This window comes from Carassius auratus, chromosome 17, assembly GCF_003368295.1.
Source record: "Carassius auratus strain Wakin chromosome 17, ASM336829v1, whole genome shotgun sequence".
NCBI classification, from domain to species: domain Eukaryota; kingdom Metazoa; phylum Chordata; class Actinopteri; order Cypriniformes; family Cyprinidae; genus Carassius; species Carassius auratus.
Window position 1 is genome coordinate 16,403,645 of NC_039259.1, and position 16,509 is coordinate 16,420,153.

The following is a 16,509-nucleotide window of genomic DNA, read 5'->3' on the forward strand; positions in this document are numbered from 1 at the left end:
GAAATATGAGTTATTTGTCTCATAGGGGATTTCTGGTCTGTGAAAAGGAAAGTGTCATACCACACACCGTTCTACTTCAATACATTTTTTTTTTTTTTTGTATTAAACACTTGGTGACCAGATATAATAAAGGTAACTTTGATAATGTCATGTGTGCTTGAACTGAATTACTTTCCTGGCTATAAAGTTTAGTTAAAGATTTATTTATTTAAATTTTTTTTTGAGTATATGAATTTGTTGAAACTAATAGCATGGGAATTACATTCATAATAATTAACAGTCCCTCAATAAACGTATGTTTTAAAAATACTTTATTGTACTGTTTTAAAGTTTTTATACCGAACATAATGTTAATTTGAAATCCAGAACTATCATCTCGATTTTGGTCAACCCACAGCCTTCTTAAAAGCGGTCTTATTTTTATTAATAACCTAAAAAATGAAGTGTAAAATGGTTGCACATCTCATAAAGGTTTTAAATAGCACAAAAACATGAAGAGCGGACAGCTGTCAAAGCAAACGGACATTAGCACGAGTCATTTTCAGTTTGAGCATGATGATGGACTTGTGTTCTCATTTTCCACTGGATATTAGGTTGCCTTTAACACATGTGCTGCCTGCTTTTCTAAATTACCAATTGAGAGGAAGAACATTTTGTTTTTGGATGAAAACAGGAATTAGCTTTAAGTCTAGCTAATGCAAAATGAATTGGACAACTGGCATAGTATCATCTCTATATAAGAACTACGCTTATCGGGTAACAAAGCTGAGAAAACATTGAAGCCCTGAAGGGTTTTTTGCAGTGCTTATCATTAAATAGCAATCTTGCTATGTAATAGCCATCTGCTGCACTAATAATCTAATTGCCTTCACGTTAAGCATTGCTTGAGTGCTTCAGCCAGGACACAACCTGAACCAAGTCCAAGTCAGGTGCTGCAATGGAGGTCATTAATATTTTCCCCTCCCCTTCTCGCTTTTGGGAGCCCACTTAGTGGATTTCCTCAGCGGTTATGTCTGATCTGCCTCAGATGCCTTTTTTTTTCCCTGACTGATTTCCCTTTTCCTCTTCCTTCAAAATTTGTGGCATATTTAAAAGTAAGATGGGACCAAAAGTTTAGTACAGTAATCTGTTCACAATGCGGAACATGCAGGAACATTAATCGGAACGAATGTTGAATTGAACACCTTCACATGTTCTTGAGAAAATAATATATTAGAATTTATTCTTTAGTAAGTAAAAAAAGTAAGTCAGAATTGCTTTAAACGTTTAAAAAAGCAATAAACCATCAGCTAGAGTTAGTGGAAACAGTTTTTTATTGTAGGTGTAATATTTTCAATTACATACTAAAAAGGCGTTTGAAGTCCTTTGAAGTGAACATGGCATCCTCTGGATCTCCCACAGCTCTCGTCCTAATGTTTCTTTTCTGTCAGTGGAAATAACAAGCAGAAATTATATTCGCTACAGAGTTAAAACAGAATATTTATTAGAGGTCAGCCCTCCATGGCTCCCACAGTGAACTCAAAGCTTGGAACTGGGTGTAGGGAGTCAGGCAAAGATAACTGTACCTGTATTTGGGGTTGTTTGCACAGAAAACACCCTCCTCCCAGAGAACCCCAGGAGGCCAGAGGGACGCCTGCTCTTTGTCCCTCAAAATGAGAGGAAACAAAAATAAATAGAGGAGTGACTGGTCACAGGACATTGCTCAAACATAAAGAACAGGCTCTAAAGACAGACAACCAAATTGGGATATTTCGTGTACGACTATGGCCTTTGCTCTTGCCTATACATTATGAATAATTAGGAGGTCTATTTCCAAGCATATGTCTTCTCAATGTACTGCAAACCATTAATGCATTAGGAAGAATTATTACCAGTGATCACATAATGGGGAAATGGTTTAGGGATTCATGAAACAGATTCGTTTAATTGTACTTCAGTTTTACATTTACAGAATCCATACACTACCAGTCAAAATATATATCTTGGATTTTTTTCTGTAACTAAACCTTAAATATAGGACCTATAGGACCTCCAGTTCTTGTTTTTGCTTGTATTGTTTGTGATGAATGTACAGTAGCAAAATAAGGGTGACATTTTTTCGTTTTATGACGACGTTTATGTCAATGAAAACTGTAGTAAATGCTGCTGAATGTCAGGGCAAAAGCAGCGCCGCAAGCATTGGTGAATGAGAGCAACATTTGAGAGGGGCTTGTTTTACAACTACTCTTGGGGCTATAAATAAGGGAGAGAGAGATCCAAAACAGACCTGAGAAAAGTGAGTCCATATGGGTGCTGGTGGAATGGACTGTGATGAGCCGAGATCAAAGCCTCCTGCTCTGACTGAGTACAGCTCGCAGCACAAACCCTGTACTGCACCAGATTCAGGCAAACAGAGAAGTCTGTGTTCTGCTATTGCTTGATTCTGTCCCACTTTATCATAAAGGAATAAGTTATATTCCTGTTTCTTACTGCTATGAGTAAGGCAAATGTATTTTTTATCAAAGTTAGGCTACATCAGTTTAGTGGTCCTAAATGATACAAGCATCGCTATAATTGCTAATTTAATATTCGAACTGACTCCAAATCCTTTCACGTATGGATTTAACAGGCAACATAACAGGACGACATAACAGGCAAGATTTCATGGGCAAAGGACCTTGTTTATTGCTAATAGTGTAGTGATTTATGAAGCACAGAAGTCACTTTCAAACTAAGCAGCTTTCTGTTGTTCAACGTGGCGAGTCCACGTGACCAAATCAAACCTGTTACGAAATCTACATGGGAAAATATAAATACCTTTGTTTTAAGGCATAATTGCTTAAGTTTTGTCACCCCTTCATTGCTGTGCACTTTTTTCTGTATTGTGGCGGATTTGTAGATTGTTCACACAAAAAACTTCTCTGTATTTTCAATCCATTTTGCCCATTTCCCCGTTCATTTTCAATGGCGGTCATTTACGTTTTGCCTATCCCATTCATTTTATGTAGCAGTCATTTCTCTCTCTCTCTCTCTTTCTCTCTCTGTCTCTCTCTATCCTTTGGTAATATATATTTTTCTGACTCATAACTCACACAAAAAAGACAAAATACACATCTGTTGAATAGAAAACGAACAGCCACGATTAATCAACTTTCATAGCCTTATGCACTACACTGGTTTGCTGGGTGTGAAATGTTCCAGCCATTAGCACATTGCTGTTTGTTTGCATTACAGCCAGTTCCCAGAACTGATATAATTTATTCCCTGGCATGCTGGGTCGGTTCCAGGAGCGCGCTGAGTCTGAAACTTCAGATCAAATGAATGACATGTGCCTGAAAGCTGTGCTCTCTTACATCCACCGAATGTCGCTGCATGAAAAGTCCGTGCTTTAGTAGTGAAACATAAGACCACCAAATTTGTGACATGGCATTAGAAAAACAGGAACACAAGCCACATTTAACATCTGATGTGAAGGGTGCCTGAGCAATGGTGCGTCATTGCTAATTCATCACCAATTAGCTTTCAAAAGGCTCGATCCAAATATGATTTGAGAGAACTGCCTGCTGGTGGACATCTGCATGGTGGCATAAAGCACATTACTGATTCAACACATTACTAATTCAGAGGGAACCGGGGCTTAATGGACAAGGAAATGCAGCCAAACATATGTAGACCACATTGAAGTCCTTGGAAAAGATGAGGAATCACCGGCAGATGTGTAGACCATCGAGGGAAAGTGAGTAAAGGGAAAACCGTAGGGTTAATTCAAGATCAAGATTTGTTGTATGTCATAGTATGTCTGACTGAAGCTAGAACCTTGTTTATCATTCTAATTTTTTGATAATGCTTAAATAGACTGTGTACTTTAGATTTATATTTAACAATGATAACTAATAATTTGACATTTCAAAATTAGGTCTTTCTTGTTCGGGCCTCCCACCTGTCAAGGGGACGCTTTTTTCAGAGTATATAGTGGTACATTAGCCAGCTCTCGAAAGAAGAGCTACTGTATGTGTATGGATGGCATAGGCACAGGTCCGCTGCCAGTGCGTGGTGGTTAACACTCCAGACCAACAAGAATCCCAGATTTCCTTACTGCTTCCTGCAGGGGAGCCACAAATGGCCATGAGCAGTCTATACCGGCCACCAGGTCTCTGTCCCTTACAAAAAGAGCAGTGTCCGTGCATATTTGTGCATGTACTTTATTTCCAAAAATCCTCACCAATCAGGCTTATATGGCTGATCCATGCATGAAAAGCCTTCATGCTCCCAGATTGCTGGATTAAAACCAAGAATGTCTGTAAAGCCTGTAGAAAGCTATATAAATTTATATTTATGATGTGATTTAAAATGCCATCTTTGCTCATCGACAAAGTATTTTTTTTATTTTAATTTATTTTATTAATTTTGCACCACAGCATGCTTTATTAGTGACCATCCTTGGTTGTGAAGGCTGCAGATTTTAAATAAATCAATAAATCAATAAAATCAGACCAAATTAATTATGTATACATAAAATGAAGTATGTCTGTAAACCCTGTAAAAAGCATTAACATTTACATTTATCACAGGCAAAATATTATTATTTTATTTTATATTATATTTTTTTCATATAAATAAATACAACTCAATGGATATATGTATCAGTGAATGTTAAAGAAGAAAGTTTTTTGCATCAAGATGGTGTAGTCACAAAATCTACCAGAAGGGGCAAACAGAGTTAAAGCAAATTTATGAAGAATTGCAGCTTAGCAACTTAGTATGCAGAAAAAAAAAAGTCAATTATTGTAATTTCGTCTCTCTGTGGATGTGTTTGATATGGCATGTGTGTTTTAGCCGTGACCTTGCTGTCCTGTTCACAGCTGAGGCTGATTTGGGCTTTATCGGTTTGGGATTTCAGATCAGGTTCATTCTTCCACGGGCACAAATAAAACGAATAACAGACAGACCAGTGATGTCAGCCTTGATTATCTGCAATTGTTGCTTTACACTAGTTTTTGCTCCACTGTTGTCATTTCCTACTCCTTATTTAACATCATTCTATCAAATAAAAAACACAGGATGTGACCCCAAGAGCTCAAGTATGAATTTAGATGATAGATTGCTATATTGGCCAGACCAGTTAATCAAAAACATTCCTTGGCCTTGTATCAGTTCCAAAATCTACTGACAGCCTTTTCAACATGTTCTTAATGGTTTTATATAAATACACATTATGTAAAACAATTGTTTTACTTGAATTCAGCAATTCAGTATTTATTTATTTAGTTTAAATAGCAATTGTTAGGTTTAAAAGATCAACCTTTCTACAGCCCGCACATTTTACCACTCACCAACTGACCGAAATGACCAATATTTCCAATTTGTAAAACAACCGTGAATTGCAGTCCTTTCTGTTCTAAACCCACAGTAACTGCTGGCCACCCAGACTTTTGTAAGAAGCCCTTGTTTTCCGCCCAGATCCTGAGGTCTTAGAGACAATTCACAAAATCCCAGAGTGGCCCATCGGAGCGGCTGGAGCTCAACTTCTCGGGGTCATGCTATTGTCTGCTGCACATTCGGTTCTTCATAAAACCTCTACCAGGAGATGTTATCACTCACTTGGGGAGGGTGTCTCAGCTATTTCCATTCACAGAGCACAATAGCAGAAGATAGCTCACCTGACTGTGCAGACAATGCAATGGTACGAATGCCACGGATGGCCGTAAAGCTAGTTCTTTCATTGTTCAATAGGAGAGTTAACCAAATGTTTGCTGCCGGTTCTCCACGTATGGCGCCACACTTGCTGAGCTCCAGGCTCCTTATGACTGTTTATTTTCTTTTACGGATGCGTTCTAGCCCTGTGTTTAGCAAGCTTTTACAGCCTCCGAAGGGCAACCCTTGATCCATGGTGCTTCAGACATGAATCTGACCACTCGAAAAAAGTGTGAGTAGCTCTTGAGAACTGGGAAAAGGGCTTTTTCAATCAACCAGAAAGCTTACTCATGCTGAACAATATTCTGCAGAGTGTGTTTTTGTGCTGGCGACTTTGGTTTAGGCCTTTCATGGATAAATAAATGTGGCACTAAAACTGCCAGTAGGTGGAAGCAAGTCCCTGTCCTAATGCATGATTCATTAAATCGGTCAAAACAGCTGATTCCTTTGGAAATGAAGCAAGAGACATGCTGTATTTAAAATTGCCCAATTCACTATTCCCTACATTAGTCCACTTATATAGTCCAGTTGAAGGAGTGAATGAAAATGAGTGCGCGGGTTCGAACACTCGTTGTTGTGATGCATGGGATTGAACGTCTTCGTCCACTATGGTTTCAGACAGCACTACCACTAGCTGTCCCCTCAAATGTGCCCTGTTTAATGGTGTGATTTCAGACACAGCCACAGTCTTTATGAATGGATCATGGCTTCATCACACAGAGTGCTTTTGAATACCTATGATGTGCATGCCTCGGTTTGTTCTTGCAAAGTGAATGACATACTCGATAATGTCAGCTCACATATTGTTTGCAAGTTCCATCATCAAGAGAGTCTAATGGAACTTGCAACCATAGTTAGATATAGCTAATGATGCTTTTGGGAAACGCAACCCTGGGTAGTCCCAAATCCAAGTGTTTGCTAAGGTGTTCTGGATAAGTTGCTATGTGGTTGCTGAGGTGTTCATGGTAGTAGCTATGTGGCTGAGCAATAATAATAACACTGTGCTTAAGGTAAAATTTTGGTTAAACACTTTTAAGCCCATCAAGGATTATAATTTATTACATTTTTATGGTCAGCCGGTTTCTTTGCCAGCTATGCAATGTTAACCTGCTGTTAACTTGGGGGAGGGGCTGGGTTCAAGCCCCAGATTGAGTGTTGGGGCAGTAGCCGCGTTGGGCTCCAGGTCTTTGGAGGGGGCAGGTCCTCAGGAAGGCCCCAAGCTGTGAGTAAACAGCTGTATGCAGGATCGCTTGGTGGTCTGGAGCCAGCCACAGACCCTTAACTCCCACTCACTGACCCGTTTGTGTCAGTCTCCCCCGTCCTATTAATAGACAAGACTAGTGTAAATATTACTAAAACTAGTCATTTTCTAATTTCAAAGTAAAAACTGGTGCTACAGTCTGCTATTGTGGTGGATGGGCCTTAAAATTCAATTATTATCATTTTAATTCAAGTGAGGAAGGATTTTGAAAGTGTGACAGTAATCAGTGTTGAGTACTACTAAGGAAATGGGATTTGTTCAGGTTCAGCGCTCCATTTAAAGCTTGCTAGAGGAAGGCACTTACTAGTGTCCCATTAATTGAACATAATTAGCAAGAATACAGATTGACTAATATGTGAGATATGAAATGAGTTCATGCTGGGGTGACATGGATGTTCTAATTTGAAATGGCTCGAAACAACCTACATCCTACTGCCACATCGTCCATTCTTTATAAGGGGAGCAGTATTCAAACCTTTCAACATTTGCTGATTTTACATGTAATAATCATTGTGCCATCGTCTGGACAATGTATTCCACACAGCATATGGCTCAGTTTTCAGTCATGAAGTATTCACCTTCAGATCCTGTTTGATCCAATGTGATTCATAACGAAAATAAATACCATTTTTGAATGTGATGACAGGATTTTTATTTTAATGCACGCTCTAAATCTTCTTGACAAAGGGAAGGATGAGCAGAAGCACCATATGGGTGGACTATTGTTATAATATTTAATTCCCATGACCATTGATGGCAGATTCTGTTAATATATATATATATATATATATATATATATATATATATATATATATATATATATATATATATATATATATAAATATATATAGGTCTAAATCGTACAGCAACTAACCAGTACTTACATTAAATTAAGGTTAATTTTGTTGTCAGTAAAGGATTTTCATTAATTTAAAAAAATGGCAATTTAATTTTAAAAATCTCTTTGTGTCTAAATCTTGGATTGCTAGACTGTTCATATTAATTAAATTCATAACAGCAAGTAATTTCTTAATCTCCCATGTTTTAAATATATTGTTATCGAAGGAACGTTGTCATCATTATACATTTGTCCAACCGCAAACAATAAACAATATACAGTTATGTTTGTATAGTCCATAAATCAAGAAGAAAGAAAAGGGGGAAATAAAATCCATTTAAATTAATAAATAAAAGTTATTATTAAATAATTAGAATTATTTGAATTATTGTAGTGCAACACTGCCATCTAGTGTCATTACATGGTCACTCTCACTACATAAATGTCTTTTCTTAAATTAATTCACTTACAATGCCGGTAGGTGTCACTATAACATCACATTTAATTAATTAGAAGTAGCACATTAGATCAAGCCCTTTTTAATAAAAAGCCTTCTCCCTCTTTCTATCTAGTTTTGATTACACATATACACCCATGTTTTAATAACCATAACAATCATAATAAATATACTAAAATGCTATTCACCGCTCCATTGCTTCTTTGTTTAACCTGAGACCTGCTCTGTACATGACGTGTTTCTGGAGGCAGAGAGCTAAATGACTTTTCAGACGGATGCCAGATTTGTAAAGGAAGTTGGCAGAGATAGGCTGGCACTACCTATGTGATTGAATGCTCAGCATATCAATGACCTTGTTCAAAGGAGAGCTGGAGTTCAGCACACAAAGACACCATTATTACAATGAGAACAATGTCATCTACCCACATTTGTATAACAGCTTATTTAGCTCCTGTTTGCATGAAGATTTTAAGAGCATGCAAACTCAGTTTTATTTTCTTTCTTTTTTTTTTTTTAAGACAAAACCCTGATATGAAACTTTAAACAACAATTATACTCAAGCTAACAATTATGCTTAAATTTAACTCATGGGTACTTTTGTTCACATTTCCATATGATAAATTGAGTTATTCTGTTAATAGGAAGTATAATATAAAATTTATATTTGCCATAAAATCTGAAGTTAATAAAAGATGAGGCCCCAGCGAGGATCGAACTCGCGACCCCTGGTTTACAAGACCAGTGCTCTAACCACTGAGCTATGGAGCCAAATTGCCATTGGCTTTCTAGCTAATGGCTAATAACTGTAAAACACGCAGTGTAACTACGAAAAAAAAAAACAATTTCTATTTATACGATGAAATGTAGAATTTTTACAATATATTTGTCTTGTATTTCATTATATGTCTATATATTTTAATGTCGTATTTAGATAAAAATGTTTAGCAAACGAGCCCCTACTTTGCTCAACGACTCAACAACCAAATGAATTTGCTACGAAAAATATGTAACAACTAACGCTACTTTACATAAGGTTATCGTTTAGAAACAATATTAAAAGTTGTTAGCTGTATCTACAAAATAGACTAGACTAGAATGGCAACTTGTTATGTGTGCCCTATTCACAACATAGCACTGAATTTTTTTTAAGTAACGTTAATTGTACAAGATGGTAATATTGGTACTTTGACAGATTATTAAATAAATACCATATTCATAAAACTATGGTATTTAAAATATACTGTAATATAACATATAATAGCGTAATATATTAAAATTAAAAATATACAAATATCCGAGATTTGCTCAAAAATGAAAATGTTATCATAGTTTACTCACCATCAAGTTGTTCCTAACCTGTTTATTTCTTCTGCTAAACACAAAAGAAGTTATTTCGAAGAATGTGGATAACCAAACAGTTGACAGTAGACATTTACATATTTTTTTTTTTTTTTTTTTAATGGCAACTATTTTCTTTTTTGGGAGAACTATATCCTTTAAGTTGGAAGTGCGATGTTTTTCTTATGTTTTGTGTTGTTGTAAAATAAATCACAAAAACGTCATAATTTCACATTTATTTGTGAGTGGAGGATGGTAAATTAACTGTTACAAAAGTTATGCAATTACGTAACTCATTGGATAACACAACTTCATTGATTCAGATTAAATGAAACATCCACATAGGTCTATGAATTTGAGCATAAAACCATGAACATGAATGCTTTGTTATGATAAAAATTAAACTCAAATATCACATTTTATTATAGTCCATATGTCTTCTGTATTGCAGTTGGTAAAGTTGAGGTAGACCTATGTGCTACAACTAATAACAAAAAGCTAGTTTCAGAACTTTTCACTCCAGGCCTGATTTTCCACATATCACTCCTGCGTCTTCGTAGTGAGCGCAGTTGTGTGTACCAATCCCAGCATGCTGACAGTCCAGGAGAGTTTCCTCGGTCCCCTCACACTGCACATCATCCAGAATAATCTTCAGGTTCGTCCCCTCTCCGAACTCAGCATGCTTGGCAGCCTTTAGTGCATGGTGGAACCCCAGCTGGCGGCAAACCACTATGGCATTCTTGGTGTTCCAGAGATCATCACAAACAGTCCCCCATTCCCCATTAGCGTATACTTCTACCCTTCCCCGATCCCCCCGCCCCTCTTCATCCCCGACCAATCTCACTGCTCCGTTCTTGTGCTTGCTCTTCCTGCGTCTACCCTTCCTCTGCCTGGATGTCCTGATGGGCTTGGGTGTAGTTGGGGTGAATGGTGTGGGGGTGATCTGCTCGTCCTGCTCTCTAAAGATGTCCAGCAGTTCTTGAAGCCAGTCTTTTGAGCCAGTGTCAGGAGGTTCCTCTGGATTTGAGAGTCTGGGATGCTTTGTTGGAACATGGACTCCTATTAGGGCTGTGAGAAAAGGGATTTTTAAAATCAATCACATTGTCATAGAGTGCAGCAGGAATGCATCTTAAAACCCGGAAAAGAGCTGCCATTGCTTCGGGTTCCATCATCTTAAGGTGATGTTAACTTCTGACTGGGCCTAAAAAATACATCATTCCGTGGCATTCTACTTCATGTTTGGCATAACATGAAATACTGTATTTTGAGCATATCTTCATGACAAAAACATGTTTTAGATGTACACATTTTCTACATCTCTTTAAAAGGCAACCAACTTACTTTCCTTTGGCTCGAATGGTATAAGATTGCTCCTAACACGAACTGAAAGAGGCTCATGATGACATTTTCCTGGGGGTGCACGTCTGTAATAAAGCAGGGAGAGATTTCATTTCTTTAAATTAATATTCTGGGTTCAGTTGACATCATTTGTGGCCTAATAAATGTTGTTTAGCACAGAATTTATTTCAACTTTTTTGTTGTCAGATGTACAAATGTAGTAAATGGGGGCCAATTTTTGGAGGATTTATAAACAGTTGTTAAGCTTAGAATTTTATAAACGCACTTATTCTGTTAAAACTTTGTTTTATTTGAGCTTTAAAGTACTTCTTGACATTTTTACTGTTGTTTTAGGTGTTACGTTGTCACATTGTAGCTGTAAATGTGGAGCAGAACAGAAAAGTTACATTTTTCAAGAAATCTAAAGTAAATTCTCAGACTTAAATCATGTTAATATGCACATATTTTATGTCTTGTGGCTATACTTTTAAAACAATTAATGTTTTAACATTTACAGATTGGCCCCTTTCGCTTCATTTGTAAGTGTTTCACTGTTACCCAGAATTTTTCTTTTCTTCTCTTTTTTTTTTTCTTTCTAAGTAATGGAGGAACAAGTCAAAATAAGTTCAGTACTTGGCCAGGTTTGATTTTCTCTACGTCAGAGAGTGAGAGATAGATTACAGCTGCACGTATTGCTGCCAACACAGCCTTTTCATCTTTTGAGAGTAAAGTCTGTTAAGAGGCAACACAAGCTGATCTTTGCACACCATGAGACTACCTTGTGAATCATAAAAAATAAATACCTTGAAGGATCGGCAATCTTGTACACAACACCTGTTGGAGATGTTGCACTTGGTATTTCGGTGGACATAAAATAGAGTTCACCTGGTCACAGGAAAAAACAAGTTGAGTCACATTAAATATTGATCAAATGACTATAAATTTCTAAAAAGGTTTTTTATTCACTAGGAGGCCCTAGTATATTTTTTTGCAGCATATAATGCATTGAAAGGGAACATATATAGCCTTTCTGGGTACATACCTGCTTCATCCTCTGCAAACGATATGATGTATGGATAGTAATTGTTAATGAGCCCTGGAAATGAACAAGTCAGACCCACACCCATGCAAACCTCACTGTATTCCCAATTGTGTGTGTTTCTGTTTTCCTTTAAACTCATCAGGCGTCTGTGAAAAATACATAGAGCACATGTTAGTTATTTTTAAAAATTACCTTATCACCTTAACTAGTATCATAACAGCACATACACTAATGTTCATTAATATAGTTGAAATATTATTACAATGTTTTCTTTTTTTTTAAATGTAGCTTATCCCTGGCAAAGCTGAAATTTTGATCATAATGTTTGATCATTTGATCATGTCTTCATAACATACATACATTTCACTACTTACCCACTCATGAAGTCTCCAAATATGTACATGCCATTTAAATTAGGATTTTCACAACCTCTGTAAACATATCCACCTGTGACAGATTTACCCATTTTGTGTGGATATGCGTAAATCGGAAGAACATCATCTAGAAGTAAATGAGTTCATAATGTAAAACAATTAATGGGTTCAAAAATACTTTTTCAAGCATCAAGAAATTTAAAAAAGCCTGACATTGGGAGCATCTATATTCCCACCTAAGGAGCTGTTGGCACAGAGTTTTTTGTCATAACAAGAAAAGCCCTCTTTTGCTCTCCAGCCATAATTCTGGCCCTTCTCCACAATGTCTACTTCCTCATACTTATTCTGGCCCACATCCCCACAGAAGATTCGTCCTTTTCCTTCCTTGGTGTTCGGATCTCCTCTGTCTACCGAGCACCTCCACATGTTCCTCACCCCGTAGGCAAACACCTCTGGACGAGCATTGGGTTCATGCACAAAAGGATTGTCTGGTGGGATTCTATACAGTGGCCCCTTTTCGTTGTCATCTACATCAATGCGCAGAACCTTTCCCAGAAGGGCAGATCTAGCGGAAACATATAGATAAGAGATGGAAAATTATTATAGAAAATCTGTCTTTCTTGTACTAAACTGAAATGATGAGTTGATGTTGTAGAGAACAAATTACTTGTTCTGTGCATTTCCGAATTTCCCAAATGGATCTCCAGCCATTCCGCCATCCCCAGTAAAGATGTATAAGTATCCATCATCAGCGAAGAGAAGCTGTCCACCGTTGTGATTAGAAGCAGGTTCATCTATCTCCAATATTATTCTGAGGATACATGAAAACACAAGGGAATATTGGACACTAAACTCAGTATGTATGCATAGGGTCAAAGAAAAATTGCTCACCTCTCTGAACGATGGTCAACCACGTTCATATCCGTAGAAGAGATACGGAACTCACTGATACGGATTCTCTCATCAAAGCCTACCTCAACAGAGTAGTAAACATAGAGCTTCCCATTGTATTTAAAGTTGGGGTGAAAGGTGAGTCCCAAAAAGCCTCTTTCGTCACCTTCCCATGGAGATGTCAGCACAGCCTTTGTGATGTTCAGAAATGGCTTTTCCAGCTTCGATCGATCTGGAAGGTAAACCCAGACCAGGCCAACTTGTTCAGCAATGAAAAACCTGTGTGTGCCATCATTGGCGTGAACCATGGCAAGAGGATTTCTGAGTCCATTGGCAACCTCCTCCAAACACAGCTGCAAGCAGCCTTCAGAGTCCGCTGCGGTGCGGCCCAGATTTTTGGTCAACCGTTCATTGCTCAGCAGATGAGGATAGCAGTAATCCGGGTCATCCAGCTCGAGGTACTGACAAAGTCTGTGCTGATCATGCTGAAGTTCCGACAGACGTGGATCGTCCGACAACAAAGTAAGAAAGGATCTGCACTTGGAATGGAATTGAGAGCAGTAGTCCGGGCAGAGTCCAGGAATGGTCCGTAACGGTGTGCTGGGGTCTTCGGCATCAAAAAGGTGAGCAGCGTATGGAGAGCATTCCTGAAGAAGAGAAACAGGAAAAGTGAGGGATTGTAACTGAATCACAATGGCCTCAAGCAATGGATCTGACAAGTCATGTCTGCTACTCTGAGAAACCACAAGTTAACTACTTCAAAAGTCCCTATGTGAACCTTGGTTGCTAGCATTTGCCAGATCGTTTTGACTGTTGCAAAGTTTTTTTGTGATTTTGGATGCATTCAATTAGTCGACAGTAAAGACATTTAAAGATAACATATTATTTTTATTATGTTATTTTTGAACATTCTTTTTATAAAGGAACCATGAAAAAAAGTGTTTGATTTCCACAGATTTTTATTTTATTAATTACAGGCATATTATAAGCCTATGAAGTATTTTCTGTTTTACAGGTATCTACGCTATTATGTTCATTTAAATGACTGTGCATGCATATATGGATTTTAAGTATTTGCTGATTCAGTTTTTTCATATTGGCCAAAAGCGGTTCCTCGTGATTACTAATGACGTCATTTGGACTTTCACCAAACAACCGTGTTTAAACGCCTGGCTGGCAGACCGTTGGACCATCGTTTACAATTTATGGCTGCAAAATGCGGTACGTGTTGAGAGGCGAATGTGGTTCGAGTACATTTACCAGCAACAAGAAGAACAAAAAATGTCAAATTTTGTTACAAAAAAGTTAACCAAACTTAGCCTACCTGGCAGAGCAGATCCTGGACATACGCTGCACAGTTGGAATACCCGTAATAATCGAAGTTATCCATTATCCGATAGTATTTTGCCATCAGTTCTTGGTCTCTGGCATAGTCACAGCAGCCGAAGTATTTATACATTTGACAGAACTCAAGTTCTTGTTGAGGCTGAAAGGGAGGTTTAAAATCCAAACACTGTGGATGCAGGAACGCAGGTGCGATCCAAAACGCCAACAAATAAAACAAAATAAACGGCGATGGCCATATACGACCGAAAACATCGCAAAAGTACCACATAGCGCTCAAATCCTGGCGCCCAACTTCTGATACATGGAAGTTAAAGTTGTGCAATGGCGAGGATACTCAGCGTGTGTCCTCACTGACTTGTGTAGTCTAATCGTGCACTTTGCTCTGATTTTAATCATCAACCATTTCCAAACAAGTTCACGTCTTATTTACTGTGTAGCGACTAAACTCTAATCGCAGATCTGTTGGACCTGTGTCATACTAAACCAACTCCTCCATGTTTGAGTTACGAGACGTGTCTGACATCCTGAGCAGATGTGAGACACACACAGGTCCAAACCGCAATTCTCCGACTGTAACTCATGTCTGCCATGTCTACGTGTGTTATGCTGGAGTTTACCATAGAAACGATATATATATAAAAAAACTGTTTAATATTTAGTTTAACCCGTTAAACACACATTTAGCTCATACTTAATATTTAAGTAATCTTGAAATATGTTTAAAATGTGTTCTTGCTGGAGTGAAATGGAACAAATCAGCTTTCTGGAAAGTGTCTGCTTTTATCAAATTTGAATTATATTTGTGTAGGCTATTGAGCCTTCATGTCAGGTCAGAATAACACTGAGATCTGTTTGAAGAGGAAAATAATGGATTAATTAAACAATTGTTGTTATTTATACAGAAACCAAACAGAAAGTCAGTCTCAACAAAAAATGAGGATTAAAGTGTGAGCACTGGCCTACAATGTGCGGAAACAAAACAATAAGCTTTGTCCCATCTGTTCTTGCTGTTATGCAATCATAGTTTACCAGTAGCCTAATATTTCAAACACTTGGATCCCCTCACTTTGTACTCATGTTCTGTTGAAATAAGCTTTACTTCCTTGCTGTTTGGTGTAATACAGTCTGCTATTGTTTTATGTATAAAAATAATAAGTTCTAAATGTTCAAGTTGTATAGTGAAACAGTTCTATGACTACTTATAACGTTTTCAGAAAGGTGGTAGCTATTTATACTACAGGATAGTAACACTTTTGTTCTGAGTTAGTGTGACCCCAAATATGCAGAAAATACAGATGTGAAAGAGGATTGTATTTAAGTTTTATATCTGATTGAACATGCAAACATGAAGCTTCAGTATCGCTTTCCTGTCTCCTGAATGACATTTTAACCCCTGAATTGGAAACATTTTAGAATAAAAAATAGCAGTTAAGTAGCTGCATGCTGGTTAATGCGCAGTGTGTCTGTTTCTACTTTATGGAATCAGATAATGTAAAATAGTAGCCTATTCCCATTTCTAAAGAATAGAGAAAGGTGGTGATATTGTGTGTTGGTGTGTAGGTTTGTGAAATGTTTGTGAAATTTGGAATGTTTTCTGGAGGATAAGTTCCAGCCATAATATTTGTTTTTGTAAGAGTCTCTCAGCAGATCTTCGGAGATTCCAGCTGATTAATGAATGCCTGATATAGCATCATAATTACAGATGCGAGCGCTGAGTAATTTTAGCCACAAGATGGCGATATGTTCACACAAGAATCTAAGTTAATTACTAATGTAGATTTAAGTGGGACCTGCTTTTTAAAGGCTTAAGTGATTGCAAATCACTATATATTTAAATTACTCATGCATACATTCATTCACATTACAGGACGTATTAACATATGAATAGGCCATTTTCTGAGTTTGCTCTATTCTTTAATATCCTCTGGAATGGTCCTAATGCTTCATTGT

At 37.5% G+C, this 16,509-nt stretch overlaps 1 protein-coding gene and 1 non-coding gene across 2 annotated transcripts; both read right to left on the reverse strand.

Annotated features, from left to right (window-relative positions):
- Positions 1–8,924: 8,924 nt before the first annotated feature.
- On the reverse strand, positions 8,925–8,997 carry trnat-ugu (transfer RNA threonine (anticodon UGU)). Its single transcript has one exon. It is a non-coding gene; the product is annotated as a tRNA-Thr (tRNA).
- Positions 8,998–9,788: 791 nt separating this feature from the next.
- hhipl1 (HHIP-like 1) lies at positions 9,789–15,091 on the reverse strand. Its single transcript, XM_026286091.1, has 9 exons — positions 14,537–15,091; positions 13,213–13,859; positions 12,989–13,132; positions 12,558–12,886; positions 12,322–12,448; positions 11,948–12,093; positions 11,709–11,790; positions 10,909–10,991; positions 9,789–10,635 (listed from the first exon to the last, which is right to left on the reverse strand). The coding sequence occupies exons 1-9, from the start codon at positions 14,825–14,827 to the stop codon at positions 10,082–10,084; spliced, it is 2,403 nt and encodes an 800-aa protein (XP_026141876.1). The 5' UTR covers positions 14,828–15,091; the 3' UTR covers positions 9,789–10,081.
- Between the last annotated feature and the right edge of the window lie 1,418 nt (positions 15,092–16,509).